Source organism: Nicotiana attenuata, chromosome 3 (genome assembly GCF_001879085.1).
Source record: "Nicotiana attenuata strain UT chromosome 3, NIATTr2, whole genome shotgun sequence".
Taxonomy (NCBI): Eukaryota; Viridiplantae; Streptophyta; class Magnoliopsida; order Solanales; family Solanaceae; genus Nicotiana; species Nicotiana attenuata.
In genome coordinates this window covers 33,802,152-33,826,088 of record NC_031991.1, presented here as the reverse complement: position 1 = coordinate 33,826,088, position 23,937 = coordinate 33,802,152, and the positions used below count along the sequence as shown (strand labels likewise).

The 23,937-nt window shown below is 38.3% G+C and overlaps 2 protein-coding genes across 3 annotated transcripts in view; one reads left to right on the top strand and one right to left on the bottom strand.

Annotated features, from left to right (window-relative positions):
• LOC109223503 overlaps positions 1–1,452 on the top strand; it is a 3,590-nt gene extending 2,138 nt beyond the window's left edge. Inside the window, exon 4 of the mRNA XM_019387843.1 lies at positions 930–1,452. Coding sequence (XP_019243388.1) covers positions 930–1,208 — 279 coding nt within the window. The 3' untranslated portion in view covers positions 1,209–1,452. The remainder of the gene's footprint in view (positions 1–929) is intronic.
• On the bottom strand, positions 4,239–12,938 carry LOC109223502 (cullin-1). Of its 2 annotated transcripts, none has more exons than XM_019387842.1 (20): positions 12,778–12,938; positions 10,283–10,490; positions 10,092–10,191; positions 9,165–9,350; positions 8,848–8,895; positions 8,569–8,772; positions 8,368–8,445; positions 8,105–8,194; positions 7,952–8,032; positions 7,809–7,871; positions 6,707–6,742; positions 6,547–6,633; positions 6,298–6,447; positions 6,134–6,189; positions 5,923–6,043; positions 5,689–5,850; positions 5,445–5,588; positions 5,131–5,349; positions 4,873–5,040; positions 4,239–4,780 (listed from the first exon to the last, which is right to left on the bottom strand). In XM_019387842.1, the coding sequence occupies exons 2-20, from the start codon at positions 10,414–10,416 to the stop codon at positions 4,679–4,681; spliced, it is 2,229 nt and encodes a 742-aa protein (XP_019243387.1). In that variant the 5' UTR covers positions 10,417–10,490; positions 12,778–12,938; the 3' UTR covers positions 4,239–4,678. The 2 variants fall into 2 exon arrangements, with proteins under 2 accessions (XP_019243387.1, XP_019243386.1); XM_019387841.1 differs by having other exon boundaries at positions 10,283–10,474.

Genomic DNA, 23,937 nt, shown 5'->3' with positions numbered 1-23,937 from the left:
CCCCCCCCCCCCCACCCCCCCCTCCTCTTTCTCCCCCCGATGGACGTTTTGCATCCTGAAGTGGATATATATGCTGAAACACAGCCTAATTGCTAGCATCTCTCTTTTTGCATCTCTCCTCCTCCCTCCCTCTCTCTCTCTCTCTCCTCTCTCTCTATATATATATGTGTGTGTGTGTGTCTGTCTGCGTTTTAGCAGGACTCACTGTTTTGGTAGGCTACAGAGGATCATAAAACTCCTGCTTAATTTCTTTCTTTATTGTTAAAACTCCTACTTAGTACAACTATGCTAATTTAAACATTTAAATCCATAGCTTAAGGGTGTAAGTTAGACCGTTTAGAAATGAAGTGGTCACCGCAGAGACAATGTTTAGGTTTGTTGTAAGAGTCAGATTGGGTTGTAGCCTTGTAGGTACTCTCTTACTAAATGAAAAACAGCTTGCAGCTGGATCTTTTGCACCAATTTCTGTGTATGGTGCAATTGGCATCTACAACTGTGTTTATCTCTAAAAGAAGTGATTAAAACTTGAACACATGTCACTAGAGTAGCATCTCTCTCGCACCAAGACTTGATCTGGTATCAGCCTTATGTTCTATGTTCTTTGAAGAAGCTACATTTCCAAGACCTGCAGAGTTAGTCTAAGTTTAATCAAGCCCTCTTGGTCATCTGTTGTTGCCAGAATTCAATTGCATTGGACCAAGAATAGTTTTGCATGTGAACCAGGAGGTCACGGGTTCGAGCCGTGAAAACAGCCTCTTGCAGAAATGCAGGGTAAGGCTGTGTACGTAGACCCTTGTGGTGCGGCCCTTCTCCGGATCCCGCGCATAGCGGGAGCTTAGTGCACCGGGCTGCCCGATTATACGTTAGTTACTTAGCTTTATCCTGGAAACAGCATCTTGAAGTTATTTGATGTTTCATTTCCTCTATAGGGTGAGTGTGTCATGGAAGTCCTAAGCAACTGCAATATTTCACAAAGGCAAGTACGTGTACAATGGTGGAAGCTCGGGAGGTGGTTTTATGGCTTTCGCTTGCGCGATGAATTACACACACGTACTGTCTCTTTAGAAGATCTTGCAACAGGGAAGGAGGAAGAAGTTCTCGGGGTACTTCACCGAGGTGCAGTACACGAGGTGATACGCGTTCAGATCTCAGCTGCTAAACCTGCATACACATCCTGGTCATTCCAAAGTGCACAAGACCCAAACTAGTAAAAGGTTATTGTATATCATGTATATATCGGTTGTAAGTAATTCACCTATACTTCTGCATAAGATAAAAATGAAAAATTGTAAACACTCAAAGTTTACTTGCAATGTATCCTTTTATATTTATGTTCTTGTAAATAACAAAATCTCACAGGGGAAGAAGCCTGTGTTAATTGTAAAATTGATGATTGTCGCGTGTAAAAAGCTGCAATGTTGCATTGTTTGTATGAGTGATGATGTTATCCCACAAGAGTTGTATAAAGGCTTCACAAGTGGTTTATATAGGTCTTGGGCCTCTCCATATGGTTTTGGTTTTGGGTGAACGCTCATATTCTTTGGGTGAAATTCAAAGATAGCCAGATTTACAAGTGATAATTGAAAAATAGCCACATTTCAAAAGTAATCGAAATTTAGCCACTTTTCATGTAAAGGTAAATCTGAACGAAAACACTGTTCAAAATCCGGAAAATGGAAGTTCATAGAAAGGTGTTCCAATCTCCAGTATATTATGTTGGAACTTTCCGTGTGTTTGAGTTCCAGCGTAATATGCTGGAAGTTCATACACAGGTGCACCAATCTTTAGTATATTATGTTGGAATTTTCCGTGTTGCAGTAAAATAGTGGCTATTTTTCAATGACTTTGTACACGCTGACTATTTTTCAATTACCAGTCCGAAAACTGGCTAGCCCGTGCTATTTTCACATATTCTTTGACATTGTATCAGAGTCCATCTTTAGTAAGCCCATTATTGCACTATTAAGCCCGCATTAATGTTGTCAAAAGAGGTTAATAGTTGCCTTGAATCATTCTTTCATTTGCTGATTATATTGAAACTCTGGTTTACTACTTTCTAGATTGTAAATCGGCCTATCAAAGGGATGGTTTCAACAAGGAAAATTTTCAAGACATAAATGATGTTAGAGAAAAGTAACCAATATATTAGCATACAGAAGAGGTTAAGCTGCTCTTAACGCCTCATATTATGTCATGGTTTAGGCACTAAAGGCCCTTTGATTGATTTTTCTGCAAGTTAACAATATATTGCTAGCAATATGTCTCGTCATAACAAAATCGTATTGTCCTAGCTAGGGTGCATCAACGTTCAGTCATCGGGGTTGTGTAATTAATAGTATTTGGGACTGATATCACTAACCGTACTAACTTTGGTGTGGAAGTTATGCTTGAGCGTAATGCTTATAACCTCCATCTAGATGACCTAGCGGCTACTGAAGCCCCATCTACAAATGGATAAAATTCTAGTCTAGTCTATAAGAGGTCTAGAAAAGAAAGGAACAATAATCACTTTCTTGTTCTATCAAGAGGGTGCTATATTTCATTGATTTTTGTAAGGATGGATGGAATGAAATATTGAAGAATGAGTCTTGTTCCAAGCAAACATAATAAGGCACTACAGAAATACCATGAGGATCAAGGCATTTCTTGTTTACAACAACAACTGCAAATTCAGTGGAATCTCACAAGTAGGGTCTGGGGAGGATAGTGTGTATGCAGATCTTACCCCTACGCTGAGAAGGTAAAGAGACTGTTAGACCCTCAGCTCAAGAAAGATGAAAAGAAACAGTAGAATAGGCATTTCTCGTTTGCTTTCATGATTCTACAAGTAAATTTGAAGTCAACTCTAAAACGAAAATTCAAAGTAGATATTGATTCATAAGATATGGAGATTCATGATTGACAAAGGTTAAGAAAGCAATTAAAACAGACACTACACAATCAAGAAAAAATGAACCAACGTCACAGTTTATCTTAACTACATGCTCGTTATTTCATCATTTAAACATCTTTGCCTTTTGAGTAGACTTTTATTCGATCAATAATTCAGAGTAACTGACATGAAAGGAAAGTTACACAGAGATCTTTCTACGAATTTGTAAAGATTTTACACAATTGGGAGATTGAAACTTCAGAATTATTTTGTTTTACAAATACAATGAGTGATAACAACAAGATGGATTTTAAAAAAAAATCTAACATCGATAAACCAAGAAACCTCTCAATTTTGGTGGAGAGTGGCAGATGATCATCAACACAAGAGTTAAGACCATCACTAGTATTATCTTCAAGTTGTCATTACCACCATCATCTGATTCTGAGCAGGAGCAACAAGATTTCCCCATTTAGCTCTAATTGAATTGTGTCTGCACTTACCTGTTAACAATTAGAGGGAAGAGAACAATGGCCTCCAACTTCTAAAGGTTAATTAACATTGGTGGTATTTGACTTTGATAATTATATTCTTTTGCATAAACGTGGAAGATTCCACTCTCTTGGGGTGGGGTGAGTTGGCTTCTTAATTTAAATTAGATTGAAAATAAAGGTTACAAAAAAATAACATTTTTTAAAATATATGTTAAATTGTATTTGTACCTTAAATGTCCTACCAAAACACATTGATAACTATAGGGAAAATTCTTCTATATTTTTCATTTATTTATCTTCTTCCGACTTCTAAATTTGGTAGGACATTTAGATGTTATTTGGTTCAAAACATGGATATTCCAAGATTATAATTCTCGGATTATAACCTGGACTTCTTCCTCTTATCTGAAAAAGACATTGCATAGCCGAACTCAAAATATGGCCTAAAATATATAGATATTTTTGTATATATATACACATTTATATATGTTATAAACAAAAAATATACAAATTTATGAGTATATTTGATTCTGGCCTGAATGAAATTTCCAAGCTACAAACTTTTCAACGTTTGCAAATTTTGGGTTAAATGGACCATTGGACCTAAATCAGGCGGGGGTGACAGTAAGTAGCAATTCACATTCCAGAGATAACTGAGTCACGAGGATCTAAAACATTATTGGGTATTATCATTTTTAGCCCGCGCCAGAAACTATTTACATCTGATAGTCGAAAAAATATATAAAATTTGTACAATTTTTGTATATAACATACTAACAAATTTTATACATTTTTTCAGCTATTATTATTTCAGCGGCAATTTAGTGTCATTTTTCTAACATTATTATATGTTCCAATATGCTTGCACAAGATTGAAACTTGAAACGAAAGCTCCATAAGGACTAAGGTCAAGTCACAATCTACAAAGAAACAGAGAAAGAAACCGCAGAGCACGATCTAAAAAGAAATCACCACTGTGCTGAATCCAAGTAAGGAAAGTCGTTCGCTGGAATATTACATTTACTCAAACTCAAGATGCGTAAAAAACACAGAATAGAGCAAGCAAAAGGGCCATAAAAGATTGGAAGAAGCTAGGCAATCTCATCTCAAATATCTGAGGCGATTTTTACCTCTTGCTGCGATCTTAGCCATATTGTACAAAAAGTTTCAAGCTCCTGATGCAACGCAATCAAATGTCCAGGGCGGCAGGATTTACAGAAGTCCGACTTCAACTTGGATGGGATGTTTCTCCTTCCATGTCGACTGCAGAAGTGCATACAAACATCACTCATTTCACTATGATCTGTGCAAATCATGCCAAGTATTTGAACAAGTTCGGGTTATCTTTGTCTCTCTCTAGGTAATCTCTAGTTATCAAATCTTCAATTCTCTTCTTGATAGCTTTGACGTCAGGCTGTGGAGTTTTTGAAACAAAGAAATTAGCTCAGCTAAACTTAAATAACAAACACTATACTTGAGTAGGAAAAGAACTCATCATGTGGATACCTTGAACATGCGTCCCAACTGCTCAACACACTCCATGACTAGTTGCTGGTAGCCCAATACTTTACGACTCTTCATAATACGCACAATTGAAGCATCTATAGCGTACCGCCTATCCTTGTCAACATCTTCGATTACCTTTTTCTTCTCATCCACAGGTGGGAGAGGTATCTGCATTATCATTACACCAAAACCCTCACAGTTCAGTAACGTCAACAACTCATAATAGAAAGGTTTAACTTAACTCGTCACTAATTATACCTTGATCCTCCTCATTTTGTCAGTGAACTTTGAGTTGAACTCAAAGACATCAGTTGGAGAAATCGTTTTGGTGCTTGGCTCCTTGACTAGAATCTTATATTTCGCACATGAAAGAGAATGAAGAAGCCGAACAACATCATCATCTGATAGGTTTAGTTGCGTCATGATTTCCTGATAACTCAATCTATCTGATGCATTAAATAGCAACAGAGCAGAAGCCTATGAAGACGAAGGACGAAGTTTCAATCTTATTTTCTGATTGATAATGTCACAATAAAAAGGCTTCATTAGGTAAGCCAATCTGGTCAACTAACCTGATAAGTAGTGACAACGAGCTCAATAGTCTTTGGCTCAAATTTTCCATTTATGTTGCAAGTGCCCAAAGAGTATATCCACGTCAGTTTCCTGTGCTTCGTTTTTGTTTGATAGAACTCCTTGAATACTTCAACACACCTAACCTGATAATACATCAGCAGAAAATGTATCAGTGACATGTTGTTCAAGAAAACCAAGACAAATCAACTGCACAATGCCAATTAACAGATTGATATGATATACCATCTCTGCTGGGAGGTTGAGATCAAAAGACTTGTAGCTGGGCCAGAAGCCAGTAGTCAAGACAGTCACCGTCAAATCAATTCCAGGATTGACTGCTGGATTGTTGCTCAAATACTCCTCAAAGCTAGCTTGATTTTCTCTTGCCAATGTCAAATCAGTGACCTGTAGGAAGAGAAGAAGAACGTCACAAGAGAACAAAGCCTCAAATACAGCATAATAATCTAGATGGCGTACCATTCCTTCCATCTTTGATGTGAACTGGCCCCCACACTGCTGCTTCAACTTTGTCAGGATACTTCTCTCATGTTCATCATTGGCACTCTTATCAAATAACAACCGCCGGGCTAGCTTTTTCCTGGGAGACAACAATCGGAAATCATTAATTTGCAACAGAGAAGCTACTATCCTAGTAGTGGCTGAGAAGCACAGTAGTGGGGAACTCTACCTATAGAATTCTGCAAACAAGTCCTTATCACTAATATATGCTAGCAGCTTTACAACCTGCAAGTGAAATTTATTATCAGCTTTTTCCTGCTGCAGAGGCACGAAGAAAAAGCAGACATTCTTGAGGGAAAGAAGGGGAAAGGGAGCTATGGAGCAAGAGCTCACCTTCTCCAGAGTCTCTTCAATGGCTTCATCACTCAATTTCTCACTCCCACCTTTTTTGAGAATGTTGTCGCAGAATGTGGCAAGAAGTTCAGCACTTGAGCTACCAGCAACACCCTTGTTGCAGAAGACTTCAAAAGCTTCTTTAAGTGCCTACAAAAGTAGAAAGTGATAAGGGGGGCAGATATTAGCAATCCTAATGCACGGAGTAGAAAAATTAAATTAGACAAAATGCCATGCTCCAATACATACCTTGTGAAAAAGTGTGTGGTTTTGGAAACAGTTATTCACATATGCCAAATATTTATCATGAAGCTCAATCACTTTCCGAACAAAAACCTGAAACTTCAGAAGTAAGTTCACCACCTAACACATATTCAAGGATCAGATGACAGATTTACTAAGGGATTACCTGTTCCTGCAAACCAACCACATCTCTCTTCTCTGCCTGTTGAAAAACAGTAGGTGATCAGAAAGAATGCAAGAGAATGAGCCATTTCTGTTAAAGGCATTCACAAAGAATCACCGGTCTCATCTTTTATAGAATGATCCACAAAAGAGATCAAAACAACCAACTGACCATAACTATGACATTGTTCTAACCAGAAGAGGGGGGGGGGGGGGGGGGGGTTTATATACATTTAAAAACAATCCATGACAAAATCATTTGTTGGTTCCCTAGTGGCAAGTGGCAATTGCTCGTGCTCGTTCTTTCAGGATAAGTATAAAAGTTGACACGGGTTTCTGTTTTAAAGAAACTTCTACTACCTCTTCGCAGTAACATTCCTAACCACCAAATTATCGATGGTCAAGTAGTGGAGGACAAATAAAGTAAACGAAACAACACAATCACAGAGATGAAACCAAACTTTGTGATTTCAAGCTTTTGATACCCAACAAGAAAAGATGTTAACTAGAAATCTCTGAACAAAAATAATAAAAAGGCACAAACAGGAAAATTAAAATAAGAAGAATAGCAAGATGCTCTAATGTAGATATGATGTTAACTAGAAATCTCTGGACAAAAATCATCAAAAGGCACAAACAGGAAATTTAAAATAAGAATAGCAAGATGCTCTAATGTGCAATAAATTGCTAGTTTTACAAACAATGTAGGATGTGGTACACAATACAACATAGAACTCATCTCCCTTCTTAATGGATTACTGTTATGATTGTCTAGGTCACCGATATTGTCACTTTTTTCACTTGGTTTACAATCACTTTGTACTTGATGCACTGTGCAGCAGCATGAGGGCAATTGAATTATGAAATTATAGATAGATATGTTAAATTATCTCTCCCCAGCCCCCTTTTTCTCATTTCATAATAGATACATGTCTTAACTTATGAAATTAAGCTGATCAGACACTTGAATACAAGAACTTGGCATATTAAAATAGCAGAAAATTCTGGTTTGACTTGTTCCAAGTAAGTCAAACTGTTGAAACACTCAAATAAGAAAAATTACTGCTCAAGACCAAAGAATTTGAGAAAAGGCTAAATCTACAAACCTTTTTGTTGCTAGCAGCATCTTCAGCCTGTTTTACCAAAGCTGTACCTTCAGCAGTAACATGCTGCATTGAGAAAACTAAGATATATGAAGTAACTAACAATTATACAATTCAGGAAAATGTGAGATAATTAGATCACAAACCTGCTTAAATATACTAGCCACAGGGTCTAAGCCTCGAGGAATCTTAGAAAAGAGCCTATACATCCTTGATAAATCTTCGACCTATCAAAATCATGATTTCATCAATGACTGCAAATTTTTCAAAATCCAGGACATTAAGACTCTGCAAAGTACCTTATCATCTCTTAGTAATGCATGGCATCCAGAGTGCTCCTTCTCAAGAAGTTGAGTGGCATACACAGACAACAACTCATGTTGTACTTTCTGTAGAAAGCTAAGAGTAGTAAAGTTGCAACTAATAGAATGCTGATACGCCAGATCCAAAAAGATGGGAACAACAAAAACTATATTTGTCTATAACGGATGCAGTTAGCAACATCCTCCATCTTTAAGGCTCGAGTCCCAGTAAAGCAAAAAGATTAAGAGCTAGAATGAACCTCTAGCAACTTTGTCTCACTACTTGAATGGAGATAATGAGAGACCCTATCCTTCTCGCGTTTCAGGCACTCCTCGGCCTAAAGGAACATTGACAAGAATATGTAGGTTAACACATGAACGTTAACCAGAAAAAGGATAGATAGAAGTAGCAACGGAGAGAGAGTGATAGAATTAAGGGGTCGCATATGCGGTATACTAACTTTCAGCATATAATCTGGACATGAATCTTCAAGGATCCAGTTAGAAGCTTTGCGAGAATAATAAGCCGCCGTGTCCTTGAGCATTGCAGCTTCAAAATCGTTCTCATAATAATCCATTTGGCCCATTCCAATTTCAACAAATATGTCTAGCACATTCTTCAGTAGAGCTCTATCAATTTGCTCTCCCTCACGCTCTTGATCAATCTGATTAGAGGATTGGTATTACTCAATCAAAAGGAAAAAAAGGTAATGAAAACTCAAAGGAAACCAAAGAGATACCAGAGATATGACAGCATCCTTGACTTTGCCATTCAACTCTTGGTAGACCTGAAATAGCGAACAGTCGCCAGTAAGATAAATGATAAATCTTCTAGTAAAAGGACCTGCCAGAAGATGAATATATATTGCCAAACTAAAACCCAAATCCTAAAAGAGGCTAAAACCAGAAAAGTGAATTGAAAGTCAAAATAGAAGCCATGAGCTGAACTCGGTGCTTGATAATTTAACCAAGGAATAAGGTGAAGATGTATTAATAGATGACAACAGAAGCAAAATTCTGATTAGAAGAAGAAAAGAGAGGGAGAGCCATAAATTACCAGATCGCGGTAGCAAGTTAGTCCAACTTCATTAAGCCCCGGCAGAGATCTCCGGGCAATGAAATAGCGGTCAAGATAATGGAAGAATCGCGATAACCATCTGACCATAACCTTATGGTTCGACCACCTTTTTACTAGCTCTCGCAACATGAACTCGTCATGTTTTTCTCTCAGAGAAGGCAATACCTGATCCAGAAGTAGCACTATTAAAATGATATTTAGGAATGTCAAGATATAATTAGTTGGAGAAACAAACAATTAGGCAAACAAACTTTAAGCCAAATTTGAGTTTTCCAAGATTTAACCTCCTAAGTGAAATTGCATGCCTAAATTAACAAACAAAGAAATCCGTGGAAGTTAGCTGTATTTTGTTACATTTCTCCACTTGCCCCTTCGGCCTTCCCCTTTTCCTATTATATTCTACGTGATGAAGAAGAAGCAAGAACAGCTTTCTAAATTTAATCTAATACAACGTAACTCCTCTTTTAAAAATCAAATTTAGCAATAGTGTGAATGAAAATTAAAAATACTAGGCTTGTCGAAAAGCAGCTTCTGAATTAAATCCAGATCCTAAACAAACCTGTTAATGCTGTAGAGGTCCCAGTATTAAATGTTCTGACACATGTAATCATAGAGTAAACCAAGAACACTACCCGCACTAAGCCCTCTCAGCTTAAATGCTCAAAATCCAAACGTAAAGATGCAACAAAAAGGTTCGCCAGACTCAGTTGTATGATAATGGGAAAAACGTCATTTTATAAGAGTCAACCAACATACAAAGAGAGCAAACATCCCGGAATGATACATAGATAGCAAACATCCCAGAAAAAATAAAAATAATGCTTATTCAGCTCCTTTTTCCTCCTTTCTTATACCTCATTAATGCTAATGAAGTGAAATGCGAGTGAAAACCACAGCTACCCTTACCGTTGCTGTGATATATTCTTCAAAAGATTCACGATATTTGTCATATAGCTGTTGAGAGTAATCATGTGGAGGCTTCTGAGTACACATATTGTAAATTGTCCTGTTAGTAGAATTAAGGAGACAAAAGCTGAACCAAATCCAAGTTATCTACAACATCAAACCCCAAACAGTGTGGGAGTCTAAAAGGATACGTGTACAGCATCATATAGTCCTCTGAGCTAAACTGTGGCTCTGGCAGCCCTTCTAGAATGTTCTTCAGCTTTGTAATGCCCCTTTGCATGAATTGCCATCCCTGGTCTAAATCGATTGTGGTACGCTGATTCATTGTAATTTCAATATCTTCACAATTCAACAGAATGCAACCCTACTCAAATTTCAAACACCTGTGGAGTTTCCAGACTAAATCATATCATCAACTAAATTCAACAAAAGCTAATAACAAAACCAAGCAATCTTTAAGCCAGTTAGAAAATCAGATCAGATTAATATTTGGCTTTATTTGTTGAAAAGAAAGGAATATTTGACAACACGGGTGCTCTTATTAAATCCTCAAAATCTGATGTTGGCAGGCTACAAACATGGCTTCATTGATAAAATATGGAGCAGAATATTTGGGTTTCAAGGCATCAAAGTTGCAATGGTTACCATATATAGTATCAGGGCCTGCTAAGAATCATGCATGCTTGAAGTGCACAAGTACCTTGAGGCATTTCTGGGTCTCAAGAAAGAGGGAGTAGTAGAAAATGACTAAAAATCAACAAAAACAACAAACCCAGTAAAATCCTACAAGAGGGGTCTGGGGAGGCTAGCGTGTACGCAAACCTTACCCCTGCCTTGAAGGTAGAGCAGGCGTGTCCGATAGACCCCGCTCAAGGAATTATGACTAAACATCAAGAACATAAAAACAGAATTACGTATTTGGAGGCTTAAAATTCAAGCAATACGGAGAAAGAAGAAGATAAAGTAGTACCAAGAATAAAATCCAATGAAACTTAGTCATCACCGGTATAATTGCATAAAAGAACAAATCAAAGGTCAGTCACTGGAACACTCCGAATTACCCACAGTTATAAATGTCCATACTGGCAAATCTAGTGGATTATTTATTGCTTCAATATCATTTTGGTTTTCTGAAGATCATTTACCCTCTGAACTAGATATTTAGTCATAGAGGAATAAGACTTTCAGTATGATATATTATAGAGCACAAATGAAAAATATATGTGATTGAACAAGTCCAAAATTTAAAAAGTGCTGAGATAAGGCTAAAGTAAAAGTAGTAAAGAAACAGGGGATATCACCATATCACAGAGAGAGGCCTACAAGAGTATGATACAACCTACATGACCGGCAAAAAAAACCTAAGACCTCATTCACTATCCATATTTACTTGCCGAAAATGTCTGAAATGATATTTCATAACTAAATAACCCACAAGTCATAGTTCTCTCTGTTTCCTTCTTTATTCAGTTATTCATGTGACCTTGCTACTTATTCATGCTTATTGCCCAGTGAAAAGGAATTCTACTCTAAGTTCCATTTACAAATCGATTCAGTAATTTTTTAGCAAAGCTCTTAGTGCTCGTTGTCCAGAATCCGGAATTTTTCCCAGAAACTGCAGGTACCAACACAGTAATAGCATTTTGGTGGCATGAGACATGTCGGCTGGTACCATATGATATATCTGTAAAGCAGTAATTGAGTGACAGAAACACACAACATAATAACTTGATCCTGACATGGTTCCAGGAGACTCTGACTTGATAGGTTCCATAACCAACTTGCTGACCAAGTTATTCCTAGGTCCATATAAACTAGAGCTACCGAAATTAAACATTTTGCCCCAACAAAACATGAGCTAACGCTATTCAACATTTTTCAGGGTTCCACCCAAGAAAGAAAAAATGTATACAATATTTTTTTCATTAAAGTATATAAATAAGAAGTTAAGTTCGATGCACTAATGGTGTTAAAATATTTACACAATCATGTCATTTATTAGGTAACTATAGATGAATCTCTTGATAAACATTAATTGATAATCCGGTAAAAATGGTAACTAACTTACTATCACCAATTAAAATTCACTTATGGTGTATATAACTTAAATCCTATAAATCAGAAAAATAAATAGAACTGAGAAAATAAAAAGATAAACACACATCTAAGACACAGAAAGTGTGCGACCACTAAAGTTTCACGCCGTTAATGAAATATTAAAACTTCGGGAATCAGTGCTTCGTATTGAATAGCTAGTTTACATGAATGCCGTGAATAACTGCAACAAATAATAACCAGGAAATGGAACTCAAACCCTACTAGTAATCAACACTAAACCTCCACTATGCCTAACCAACGAAAGTACAAAAACTCTTAATCTCAGAATCAATAATAGAATAAAAAAACAACAATGCTTAAAACCTTACAACAGCATAAAACTATTCCATCAATCACAGCTCTGACGATCACCGCAAATAAACCACAACATAACAACACAATTTCAACAACTACTCAAAATAAAAAAGAGCAAGAAAAAAATCAATCAGAAGCTAAAGAAAAAGCAACTAAAATAACCGCCGCATCAACTATGCATCATATGTAATACATACACACACACACATGTGTCTATACATGAACATATACATGTACATCGAATCGGAGCTCATAATTTAACTGGAAAATATACCGAAGATGTCGCCGGAGAGAGAGAAGGAGTTCGCCGGAGAATTGATCGGAGAGTCTAGAGCCGACGAGGGCACGCGATGGAAGTGAGAGAATGCATTGATGAGAGAAAGAGAATCAGGTGAGATGTGAATCTCTCTCTCTTTCCCCTTTTATGCGTTTTTTCTGTTTCCTCCAAAAGTTCCCACATACTTCTGATTATTTCCATTTTTGCCGCGGTAATTTCTTCGGTTTTTCATTGCGGCTTAATTGCAATTTCAGCCCTGCCATTTCTGGTTTTGTGCATTTCTATCTTATGTACTTAAAAGCTAAAAAAAAATTGTGGCAATTTTATTAGGGAAAATTTCACATAAGAATAACTGAGCTCCCTATTTTTCAATTTTATAGCCCATATTTCAATTAACAACTAACTAGTCCAAAAATAATAGGCTAATACTCAACATTCAACTCCAATAGATTCTCGAAATTACTATTTAATTTTTAAAAAATATTGCTCAAGCTTTTAAGTTAATTTTTAGTAACTGTGACTCAAATATTAGTTCAACAAACCAAATCCAATTGGATGGTGAAAATAAGATTTTTAACAAGCTTAAATATGTGGTTTAAATTTCGAATTTGATTTTGTGAGAATTTTAGAGTGGGTGTTATTTAGACTTGTTCGAAATAGTATAAGGAGGTTGTACATTGAAGTCATTTAATGGATATTTGGACTGGTTTTGAACAAGAATTGTAACTGAAAATCGTGGAAGAAGTTCGTCTACAAACGCTTGTATAAAGGTGTATAAAAGTGTATAATAGTGTATAAGATGTGTTTATACACTCATATACACTATTATACAAGATTATACATAATTATACAAAAAATTGACTTCGTCTTCTACCTTGCGTCTTTTCTGAAATTTAACTCAAATCTTGCTCAATTCTACTCCAAATCACTTCAAATTTAAATTTTGAACTCCTTTTGATATTTTCAATCAATTGGAACAACACCCAATCCAAACAACTAATAAAGTCAAAAAATCCTATTTTCGAAAGCAAAGGTTTGAATGGCCTTCGATGGTGGATTTCTACTCTTCAATTTTCTGACATTGCAAACAGGGGGAGAAGCAGAAAATACACGGCCCCTTGAAGCATATGTAAGATGTGAGAAGAATAGAGAGTGGAAGCAATGGTTGTGAGAACACAGATTTAACTCCATAGCTTTTAGAAGCAATGTTGTAAGAATACAGATTTTGAATTTGCTAATGCTTTCAAAATATGTACAATATGGGCTAGGTAGGGTAAAACTTAAAAACATGGGTCATTTTTTGTTATGGTGTGAAGTCATGTGTATTTTCTTGTAATTCTTTCTTTTAATGTGTGGGCATTTAATTGAAATGTGCCCTAATCTCCCACAAGCTTTGCATAAGAAATTTTCATCCTCATATTGGACAACTTGTTTATGGTTTCCAATTTAAATAAGAGGGATAACTGGATCCTCAAGAGGTAGTTCGATGCATAATCTTGCATAACAACCTCTCAAGGTCGAAGATGTACATGCATCATAGAATTCGGTTGGTAATTGTGGCAGTCGAACCCAAATGGGTGTTAGAGAATTGTTTTCGTCCGTTGCTACAAAGTTTGGTTTTCATCTTTGGACTGAGAGAAAATGTCCAAAGATGAACCATGGACCATAATGAAGGAACCTAAACATGTGTTCCTCACAATTAAACTTAGTGATGTAGTAGTCCGCTCCTAGATCAATTAAGGAAAAATTCTCATGGAGTTTCCATGTTTCTTGAATTTTCCTTTTTAGAAGATTATGATGGATTCTTTTACCATGAAGCTTAATAATAAGTGAGAACCTCCATGGTTGATAGATACGGTTTTGTTCTTCCGAAGATAGATGAATTTGGTGACCCTTTATAGATGTATAATTTTTTATGTCTGATTTGACTCTTGTGCTATTGAAGGGTAATTTTCAAGTGTAGGGGTTAGAACATTGATGAAGGAGCTATGCTCTCGCGCTATAAGTTTCTCTTTGAAACTAGAACCAAGATCATTTGACATAGTTTGAGTGGTTTTAAGACTAATATCAGGTGGTTTGGGAGGGATTTGGTTTGATTGAGTTGGGATTTCCATGGCCATTGATTTAGGTTCGTATACCGATTTACTTTGAAGAGCAAGAGCGCAGAACAATCTCCCTTTAGCCCTGATCATTAATCATAACTTTAAATAGAGGAGTTCAAATGATGAAGGATTTCAAGTACTAGAAGACCTCAAGAGCTACAAGTTTCTTGCTTGAATCATATACAAACTTATTCAGAATTGTTCTCTTTTAAAATTATGTTATGTGTTGCTTAGCACGTATAATTATAGAATGTTATACACAACTATTTTCGAGCTTTACTAAAGCCTTAAGATATAGAGATATCTTGAAAAAGTTCAACGACAACCCCATTATGGCCACTAGGATTTGCATGCAAAGACAAACTAGATGGATCGGGAAATGACTTTTTTGGAGCCATTAGCCCCATTTTATACTTGGTTACATGACAATAAAAAGCTGATATGGGAAGTACAAATAATAGTAAGACCGTAAGTATGCAAAATAATTTGTAATCGATATCACTATAGTTAGTGACAGATAAAAACTTAGTGCTATGTTCAAGCACGTGATGACCCGATAGGTCATTTTAAGTTTTAACGTTTATTTTTGTATTTTGAGACCTCGAATAGCTCCGTTTAGTATTCTTCGATTTGCGCGCCAGTTCGTGTCTCTTTCCGAAAAATTTTATGTGAAAAATTGAAGAAAATGTGAATCTTAACCTTAAAACCGATTTGAGTTTTTCTTATGGTCAATATTCGGTGTAAACAGACCTAGATTAGTATTTTATCGGTCCCTATGGATCCATATCGTGATTGAGGACTTGGGCTTGTGCCGGAATTGAATTCGGAAGTCCCTTACTTGATTTAACGTGATTTGTTGAAAACTAATAATCTGAAGGTTTAAAGAATTCCTAAGTTAGACCATAGGTTGACTTTGTTGCTATCGGATTGGGATTTCAGTTTTGGAACTTGGAATAGGTTCATTTCACTATTTATGACTTGTCTGTAAAATTTGGTGCAAAACGGAGTTGATTTGACGTGATTCGGACGTCCGGTTGTAAACTTGAAAGTTCTTAAGTTTCATTGAAAATTTCATATATTTTGATGTCCGATTCGTGGTTCTAGGTATTATATTATTATTTTGGATCGCGCGAGTGAGTTCGTATGATATTATTTCACTTGTGTGCATGTTTGGTTTGGAGCCCGGGGGCTCGAGTGTATTTCAGATAGGCTACGGAGCGATTTTTGGACTTAGGCATCTGTTGGTTTTGCTGTTGCTGGTGCCTGACATTTTGTGCTTCACGATCGCGATCGCAAAGTAATATCACGATCGTGAAGGGGATACTGGGTAGGGACATAATTTCTTTATTGCGAACGGATGGCTGGGTCGCAAACGCGAAGCATTGGGGGTTCACCCTTCGCAAACACGACTGATAAGTGGGGAGTTTTTCTCCTTATTAGCGCCTTCTAGCTTTTGTTTTAGTCCAAAAGCATTTAATTGTGTTCCTGAAACTAATGAAATTGTGCGAAATTGCAGGAATGCTGGAAGTTGGTTTTCCGAGATGAAATCCGACTAAAAAAGAAGCAGTTCGAAGCACAAGACAATAAAGAGCGCAGAAGCACAAATGTGCGGTCCGCAAAAGGAATTTTGTGGCCGCAGAAGAAATTGCGGACCACACAATTCCAGCTGCGGCCGCAAATCAAGAGGAAGAATTTAGCAGAAATGTGCACAAATTGTTGACCACACATGAAGGCTACAAAGCTGGCTACGAGTCGAAGATCAGAGAGTATCCCAAAAGACCAAGTCCAGGAGCCTCCGTGAATTGCGGACCGCACAAGAATTGTGTGACCTCAGAAGAGTTGCCTTGTGGCCGCAGTCCTAATTGTACGGACATTAGAAGATTTACCTTGCGGCCGCAACCCAGAAATGTGTGGCCGCAAAAGATTGCTTCGCGGTCGCAGTTCAGAAATGTGCGTTCGCAGAACTCCACTTCCTGCCAGATGAAGAAATCTGCGGACCGCACATGGAGTTGTGCGGCCGCAGGAGATTTTCAGCCTTGTATAAATAGACGAGTTTCACAAAATTAGGTTAAGTTTGTGCCTTTAAAATTGCTTTAGCCATTTTTCCTTACTACTTTAGGATGTTTTACATTACTTTGGTGTATTTACATTGGATTTTGTTATTTTAAGCTTCCATTATGAGTTTAATTAGTTTTTATTCCTTTTTTTCCTTCAAATCCCATTAGGAGTAGCTAAACTTTTACTAGGGTCGTGACCCAACCCTAATGTGTAAATCTTGTGGGTATCTAATTTAGTGTTTGTTTATGACTGAGTGTTGATTATTTAGCTGAGTTCAGTCTTTAATTGTTGAATTAATAGTTGCAAGCATTAGTTCATGCCTATTTGGTTTAGTCTCTACTTGAGAAGAGGGACCTAGTCTAGGATAACTTAGCTAAGAAGTAATTAGGTCAATTGAGAGCTTGATTAACCCAATTGAAGGGTTCTACCTAGAGATAGTAATAACATGACTTGAGCTCTTATCAAATGTCTTGGGTGATACCCATTTGGTCTTGAGAAAGCTAAATTAGGCAAAACCACTATCTGCCCGAGAGGTATTGAGTGGGTAATGTAGAGTTGAGAGCTATAATACACCCCAATCAACAAAACTAGCCTAAGCGTTTTTATCCCATTGGGCAAACACCTAGGTTATGGCTATAGCCCTAGGCCTTTTAACCATTTGGAGAAACCCTAAAAACAATTATCTCTAGTCTACTTTCTTGATCTTGCAATTATTATTAACAAGAATAAGAAAACAAATCCCCGTTGTGGAAGTGCAATTTAGATAATCCAATTGCTCATTCGGAATATATCCCCCTAACTCCCATCTTAGCTCTTAATGGATTCGACCTCGACTCCTAGTTGAGTATTTACTATTATACGACCATTTCATATATCTATCGAGGTGTGCTTTGGACGTGATCATTTCTTGGCGCCGTTGCTGGGGAGCTAAAAAAAGTGTTAGCAATATATTTGGGTGTGTTTTTGGAATATCTTCTTTTCCTTCCGTGTTACTAGCTTGTTTGAGAAATCGTAGGTACAACCATGGAAAACAATGAGGTGGAGAATATTTCTTTGGGGGATGTGGAGGTCGAGGATGAGCAAGTTGATGAGGTCCCTCTTGAACCTCAAGCCGATAGAAGAGGCTGAGTGCCTTATGATAATGTCCTCGCTCCACCTCCACCTCCACCACGAGCGGCTTCACACCGGGTGTTGCCAATGAAGGATATGCTAGTGCAATAGTCGCTCCCATATTAGGGCGGGCAAATTTCAAATCACTAATGTGATTCTCGCTTTGCTAGAGCAACGGGGTTTCTTCACCGGTGCTCCAAGTCAAAATGCATACAAACATTTGAAGGGGTTTGTGGACACGTGTTGGGGGAGGAAACAAACAGATGTCTCTGAGGATGCATTGAGGCTAAGGCTTTTTATCTTCTCTCTTGACATTCATTGCATCTTTTCACTAGCTCACTAGCATCCTTGTAAGTAGTGGGCCAGTAGAAACCGCAACTTAGCACTTTGGCCGCCGTTCTTGCTCCACCATGATGACCACCATATGGCGAAGCATGACAAGCCCCAAGAATTTCACCTTGCTCTTCTTCTTGTACACATCTTCTAATCACCCCATCCGTACAAATCCAGAAAATATATGGTTCATCCCAATAATAATCTTGATAATCCCGCTTGAGTTTCTTCCTTTGGTTTGAAGAGAACTCATCTGGGATGATTCCACATATAAGGAAATTTGCTAGATCCGCAAACCATGGCACTTCTTTCATTGAAATAGCCAAGAGTTCTCATACGCGAAGGAGTCATTGATTTCAAGGCCATCATGCGGCCTCCCCTCCTCCTACAAACGAGACAAGTGGTCCGCCACTTGGTTTTCACTCCCTTTTCTATCTTGGATGTAAATATCAAACTCTTTCCACAAAAGAACCCATCTCATCGAACGAGCTTTGGAATCTTTCTTGCTCATAAGATAACGAAGTGTCGCATGATCCGTGTGGACAATGACCTTTGCACCCATCAAGTACGGGCAGAACTTCTCAATTGCTAACACAATGGCAAGGAGCCGTTTCTCCGTAACGGTGTAGTTGACTTGGGCACTATTCATGGTTTTACTAGCATAGTAGACCGGGTGAAAAATCTTGTTGATACGTTGCCCCAAAACAGCCCCAACTGCTACATCACTTGCATCACATATGAGTTCAAAAGGGACACCCTAATTTGGAGCGGTGATGATGAGAGTAGTTGTCAACTTGAACTTTAACAATTCAAAAGATCGCATGCAATCATCATCGAAGTTGAACTTAGCATCCTTCTATAGAAGTTAGCACAACGGGTTCAACACCTTAGAGAAATCTTTGCTGAAACGCTGGTAAAACCTCGCGTGGCTTAAGAAACAACACACACCCTTCACCGAAGATGGAGGTGGAAGTTTAGAAATCACCTCAATCTTTGCCTTGTAAACTTCAATTCCACTCTTTGAGATTTTTTGAACAAGGTCAATGCCTTCCTCGACCATGAATGACACTTCTCCTAATTGAGCACCAAATTTGTTTCTTCATATCTTGCCAACACTTTATCTAAATTTGCAAGACAATCATCAAAAGTATATCCAACCCGCGAGAAGTCATCCATGAAAACTTCAAGGTAGTCCTCCATCATGTCCGTGAAAATAGCCATCATACACCTTTGAAAAGTTGCTGGTGCGTTGCACAAACCAAATGGCGTTCACTTGAAGGCGAAAGTACCATAGGGACATAGAAAGCACGACCGGCCAATCTATCAAGCATTTGATCTAAGAAGGGAAGTGGAAAATGATCCTTCCTTGTGACTTTGTTGAGCTTGATACACACTCTCCAACCGGTCATCGTTCTTATAGGAATAAAATCTTTCTTGTCATTGGTGACCCGTCATGCCCCCTTCTTCGGGACACATTGAACCGGAGAAGTCCACAAACTATCAAAAATGGGGTAGACAACCCCGGCATTCAACCACTTGATAATCTCCTTTTTGACAACTTCTTAGCCTCATTGAGTCTTCTTTGATGTTCAATAGATGGTTTGGCGCCTTACTCCAAGTTGATCTTATGTAGCACCGCCAATGTAGAATCCACCTGCACGTTAGTAAAACAAGAGGAGAGAATAACTGGTAAAGTAGAAAAAGGGCCAAGAAATTCATAGTGAAGATGTGAAGGCAATGTCTTCAACTCCAAGGTTGGAGGATCTTCAATGGAAGGCTTTTTAGGAGGAGTTGTCCTATTTTCAAGATCCAACGATAATTTTCGGGGTGCATAATTGTAGACCCGTTTCCTTGCAAGAGTTCACACATTCCATCTCGTCATCATCAAAGTGAGTTCTCCGTCTTCAACATCACAAGGAGCCTTCCCCATAGCAAGGAAAGGTCTTCCAAGAATAATTGGCACCTCATAATCAACTTCACAATCTAGAATGAAAAAATCTGCCGGAAAAATGAATTTATCAACACGAACCAAGGCATCTTCAATCACTCCCAACGGTCTCTTCATAGTATGAATGGCCATTTGCAATCTCCTAGAAGTGGGTCTTGGCTTCAAAATTCCCAAGGTATTGAAAACCAAATAGGGCATCAAATTGATACTCGCCCCAAGATCACAAAGAGCTTTAGCAAACTCGGTGCTTCCCATTGTACATGGAATCGTGAGAGGATCGGGATCCTCTAACTCAGGAACCATTGAATGCACAATTTAACTCACTTGATGAGTGACTTTGATAGTCTCAAAATTCATTGACCGCTTCTTTGTCACAAGATCCTTTGCATAACCGGGCATTTGTTTCAAAGCTTCAACTAATGGCACATTGATTGAGAGACTCTTCATCATTTGAATGAACTTTTTGAATTGATTCTCACCATTTTGTTTGGCAAGTCTTTGAGGGTATGGAGGTGGAGGCTTAGGCAATGGTGCCTTAGCCTTTTGTACTATCGGCTCCAGTATGTCAATAATGTAATCCCTAGACGGGTTCACCTCCTCTTGAGTCTCTTCCACACTATCATCAATATCAATCCGAACTTCATCATTTGATTGCACCACATCGTTCGAGACCTCTTCTTCTTGCACCACTTGCTCATCATCCAGAAGTTGCTTTTGACGTTAGGTGGTTGCATTTCCATCTCTTCCACTTCTTGTAGTAACGGCCATGGCATGCCCTGTGTTGTTTCCACTCTTTGGGTTTACGACCTTGTCTGAATTGGCATTCTTTTCCATCATTTGTTTGAAAATGTTCTCAATACACTCCATCTCATTGTTTGAAGAACTTGGACCATGGGAAGGATAAGGAGGCGGGTTGATTGGTTGTTTATACATCGGGGGCCTTTGAAAATCCGACCCCTGATCGCCTTGATTATTTTTCCATCCGCCTTGATTGTTACCCCTCCCCCCTTAATTTCCTTGATTATTTCCACTCCAATTTCCTTGATTGTTATTATTATACCAATTCCCGTGATTGTTGCCACCACTCCAATTTCCTTGGTTGTTAGAATTCCAATTGCCTTGATTGTTATGAGGTCGCCATTTTTGTTGGTTCGGACCTTGGAAGTTGTTTTTTTGCAATTGAAAGTTGTTCACATATTGCACTTCCTCTTCTTGTTCATTATAAGAACCATCTTGATCAAAACCATTATCCTCTTTCGCATAATTCTCCACTCGATGTTGGAATTGCGGTCCCTTGGTCCTTCTTTTGTTCACTGTCATGTTCACTCTCTCCATAGCATTGACTTGCTTAGGATTTTGCACTTGTTGAAGTTGAGCCTTCGCTAATTGATTCATGGTGGTAGTCAATTGGGAAATCGCTTGCCCATGGTCATGCAACACTTTGTGAAGGTGGATCACGTTCGGATCACCTTGTGGAACATTAGCCCAGGATCGCCACGCCGATGATGTTTCCGCCATTTTATCTAAGATCTCACATGCCTCTACATAAGGCGTAGTCATGAAGTTCCCACCGGTAAGTTGATTCACTACACATTGGTTGGTTGTGTTAATCCCACAATAGAAAGTTTTTTGAATCATATTCTTTGTTATATCGTTGTTGGGACATTCCTTAACCATTGTTCCGGTGGAATCTCAAAGAAAAATGAAATGCCTCTCACTACCGTTTTGGAGATTGATATTTTTGATGTGTGGGGTATTGACTTCATGGGTCCTTTTGTGAGTTCTTATGGAAACACCTACATCTTGGTCATGGTTGATTATCCATCCAAATAAGTTGAGGCCATTGCTCTACCCAACAATGAGGTGAGAAGTATGGTGACGTTCTTGAAGAGGAATATTTTCACAAGGTTGGTACTCCGCGAGCTATTATAAGTGATGGGGGGTCACATTTTTGCAACAAGGCTTACAATACTTTGCTTATCAAGTATGGTTTTACTCATAAAGTCACGACTACCTATCATCCACAAGCTAGTGATCAAGTGGAAGTCTCCAACCGGGAGATAAAGAGTATTTTGTCCATAACAGTGATTGCTAACATGACGGATTGGTCCAAGAAGCTTGATGATGCATTATGGGCTTATCGGGCCTTACAAAACACCTATCGGAATATCGCTATACCAGTTGGTGTTCGGAAAAGCTTGCCATCTTCCAGTGGAACTTGAGCACAAAGCCATGTGGGCTCTAGAAGAAGTTGAATCTTGATTGGGACGTAGCCTCTAACTTGAGGGTTGCACATTTGAATGAATTGGATGAGTTCCGGTACCATGCTTATGTAAGTTCGTCCTTGTACAAAGAAAAGATGAAATATCTTCATGACAAATACATTTGGAATAAAGAGTTCAAGGTGGGCGATCTTGTGGTGTTGTTTAACTCAAGGTTGAGGATGTTTCCCGGGAAGCTAAAGTCTAAATGGAGCGGTTCTTTTGAAATTATGGGTGTGACACCTTTTGGTGCATTGGACTTGAAGAAAATAAAACAATGAAGTATTCTTAGTCAATGGTCACCAGGTGAAACATTATTTGGGAATAGTTGGAGATAGCCACGTCGTGGCGGTCATTCATTTCAACTGATGGTATTCTGCGCCGTGCCGCGATGTTAAATTAGGCGTTTCTCGAAAGGCAACCCATGTTTCTTTTCTTCATTTGCATTTAGGTGTTATTTTTCTGCTAACTTGATTTTAAAGTGTGCTACAGGGATGAATGTGACTTACAGTAATTGTGGACAGAAATCTGCCAAGTAGTGCAAGAAGTGCGGACCGCAACTAGATTGCACGGACCACACATTTATAGTTGTTGTAGCAAAAGTGCACTGCGGCCGCACAAGTATCTTTCGGACCGCACAAATGGGAGGTGGAATGTCACGCCCCGAACCATGGCCTGGGCGTAACACGGCACTCGGTGCCTGACTGCATGTGACCGAGCGAACAACCTGTATGGCTGGATCAACATGTGGTATAACTGTAAGGTAGAGGTAAATATATGGCATGATAATCTACTGAAGAGTCTGAATGAAATATCATAGATGCGGATAATATTGAAAGGGGTCTGCAAGTATAAACAAGTAGCCGACAAGGCTAACACATAAAAACCTGCTAATATCTGACTGACTGGGTTATAGTCTACGAAGCCTCTAAAGAATACTGAAAATGCTAAATGTTTACCGGGACAAGGTCCCCAGTATACCTTATTAACTGAAATACTATAATGACTAAAAAAAAGGATAAGGACCCGAAAGACTGGGGCTCACCAATAGCTAATACGAGATGTCCTAGCAAGCAGAATCGTCAACCTGTAAATCGTTACCTGCATTGCGAGATACATGCCCCGGGAAAAAAGGGACGTCAGTACATTTGAATTGCACTGGTATGTAAAACAACTACAGAAAAGAACTGTAAATACTGAAACTAAAACTGAACTGCTAGCTGATAAACTGATAACTGAATAAAGAAGTAAGGGTATGAATACTCCCTCTTCTGAATGATGAACAACCTGTTTAACTGAATATTAAACTGCAGCCGCAGGCCCAATATATATATATATATATATA

Excerpts from the sequence above, each read along its gene's own strand:
- LOC109223502 (XM_019387842.1), bottom strand. The coding sequence starts at position 10,416 with ATGAATCAGCGTACCACAATCGATTTAGACCAGGGATGGCAATTCATG. Across the intron at positions 7,872-7,951 it reads TGGCTAGTATATTTAAGCAG|CATGTTACTGCTGAAGGTAC; the intron begins GTTTGTGATCTA and ends TTCTCAATGCAG. Across the intron at positions 6,743-7,808 it reads ATGCTGCTAGCAACAAAAAG|GCAGAGAAGAGAGATGTGGT; the intron begins GTTTGTAGATTT and ends GTTTTTCAACAG.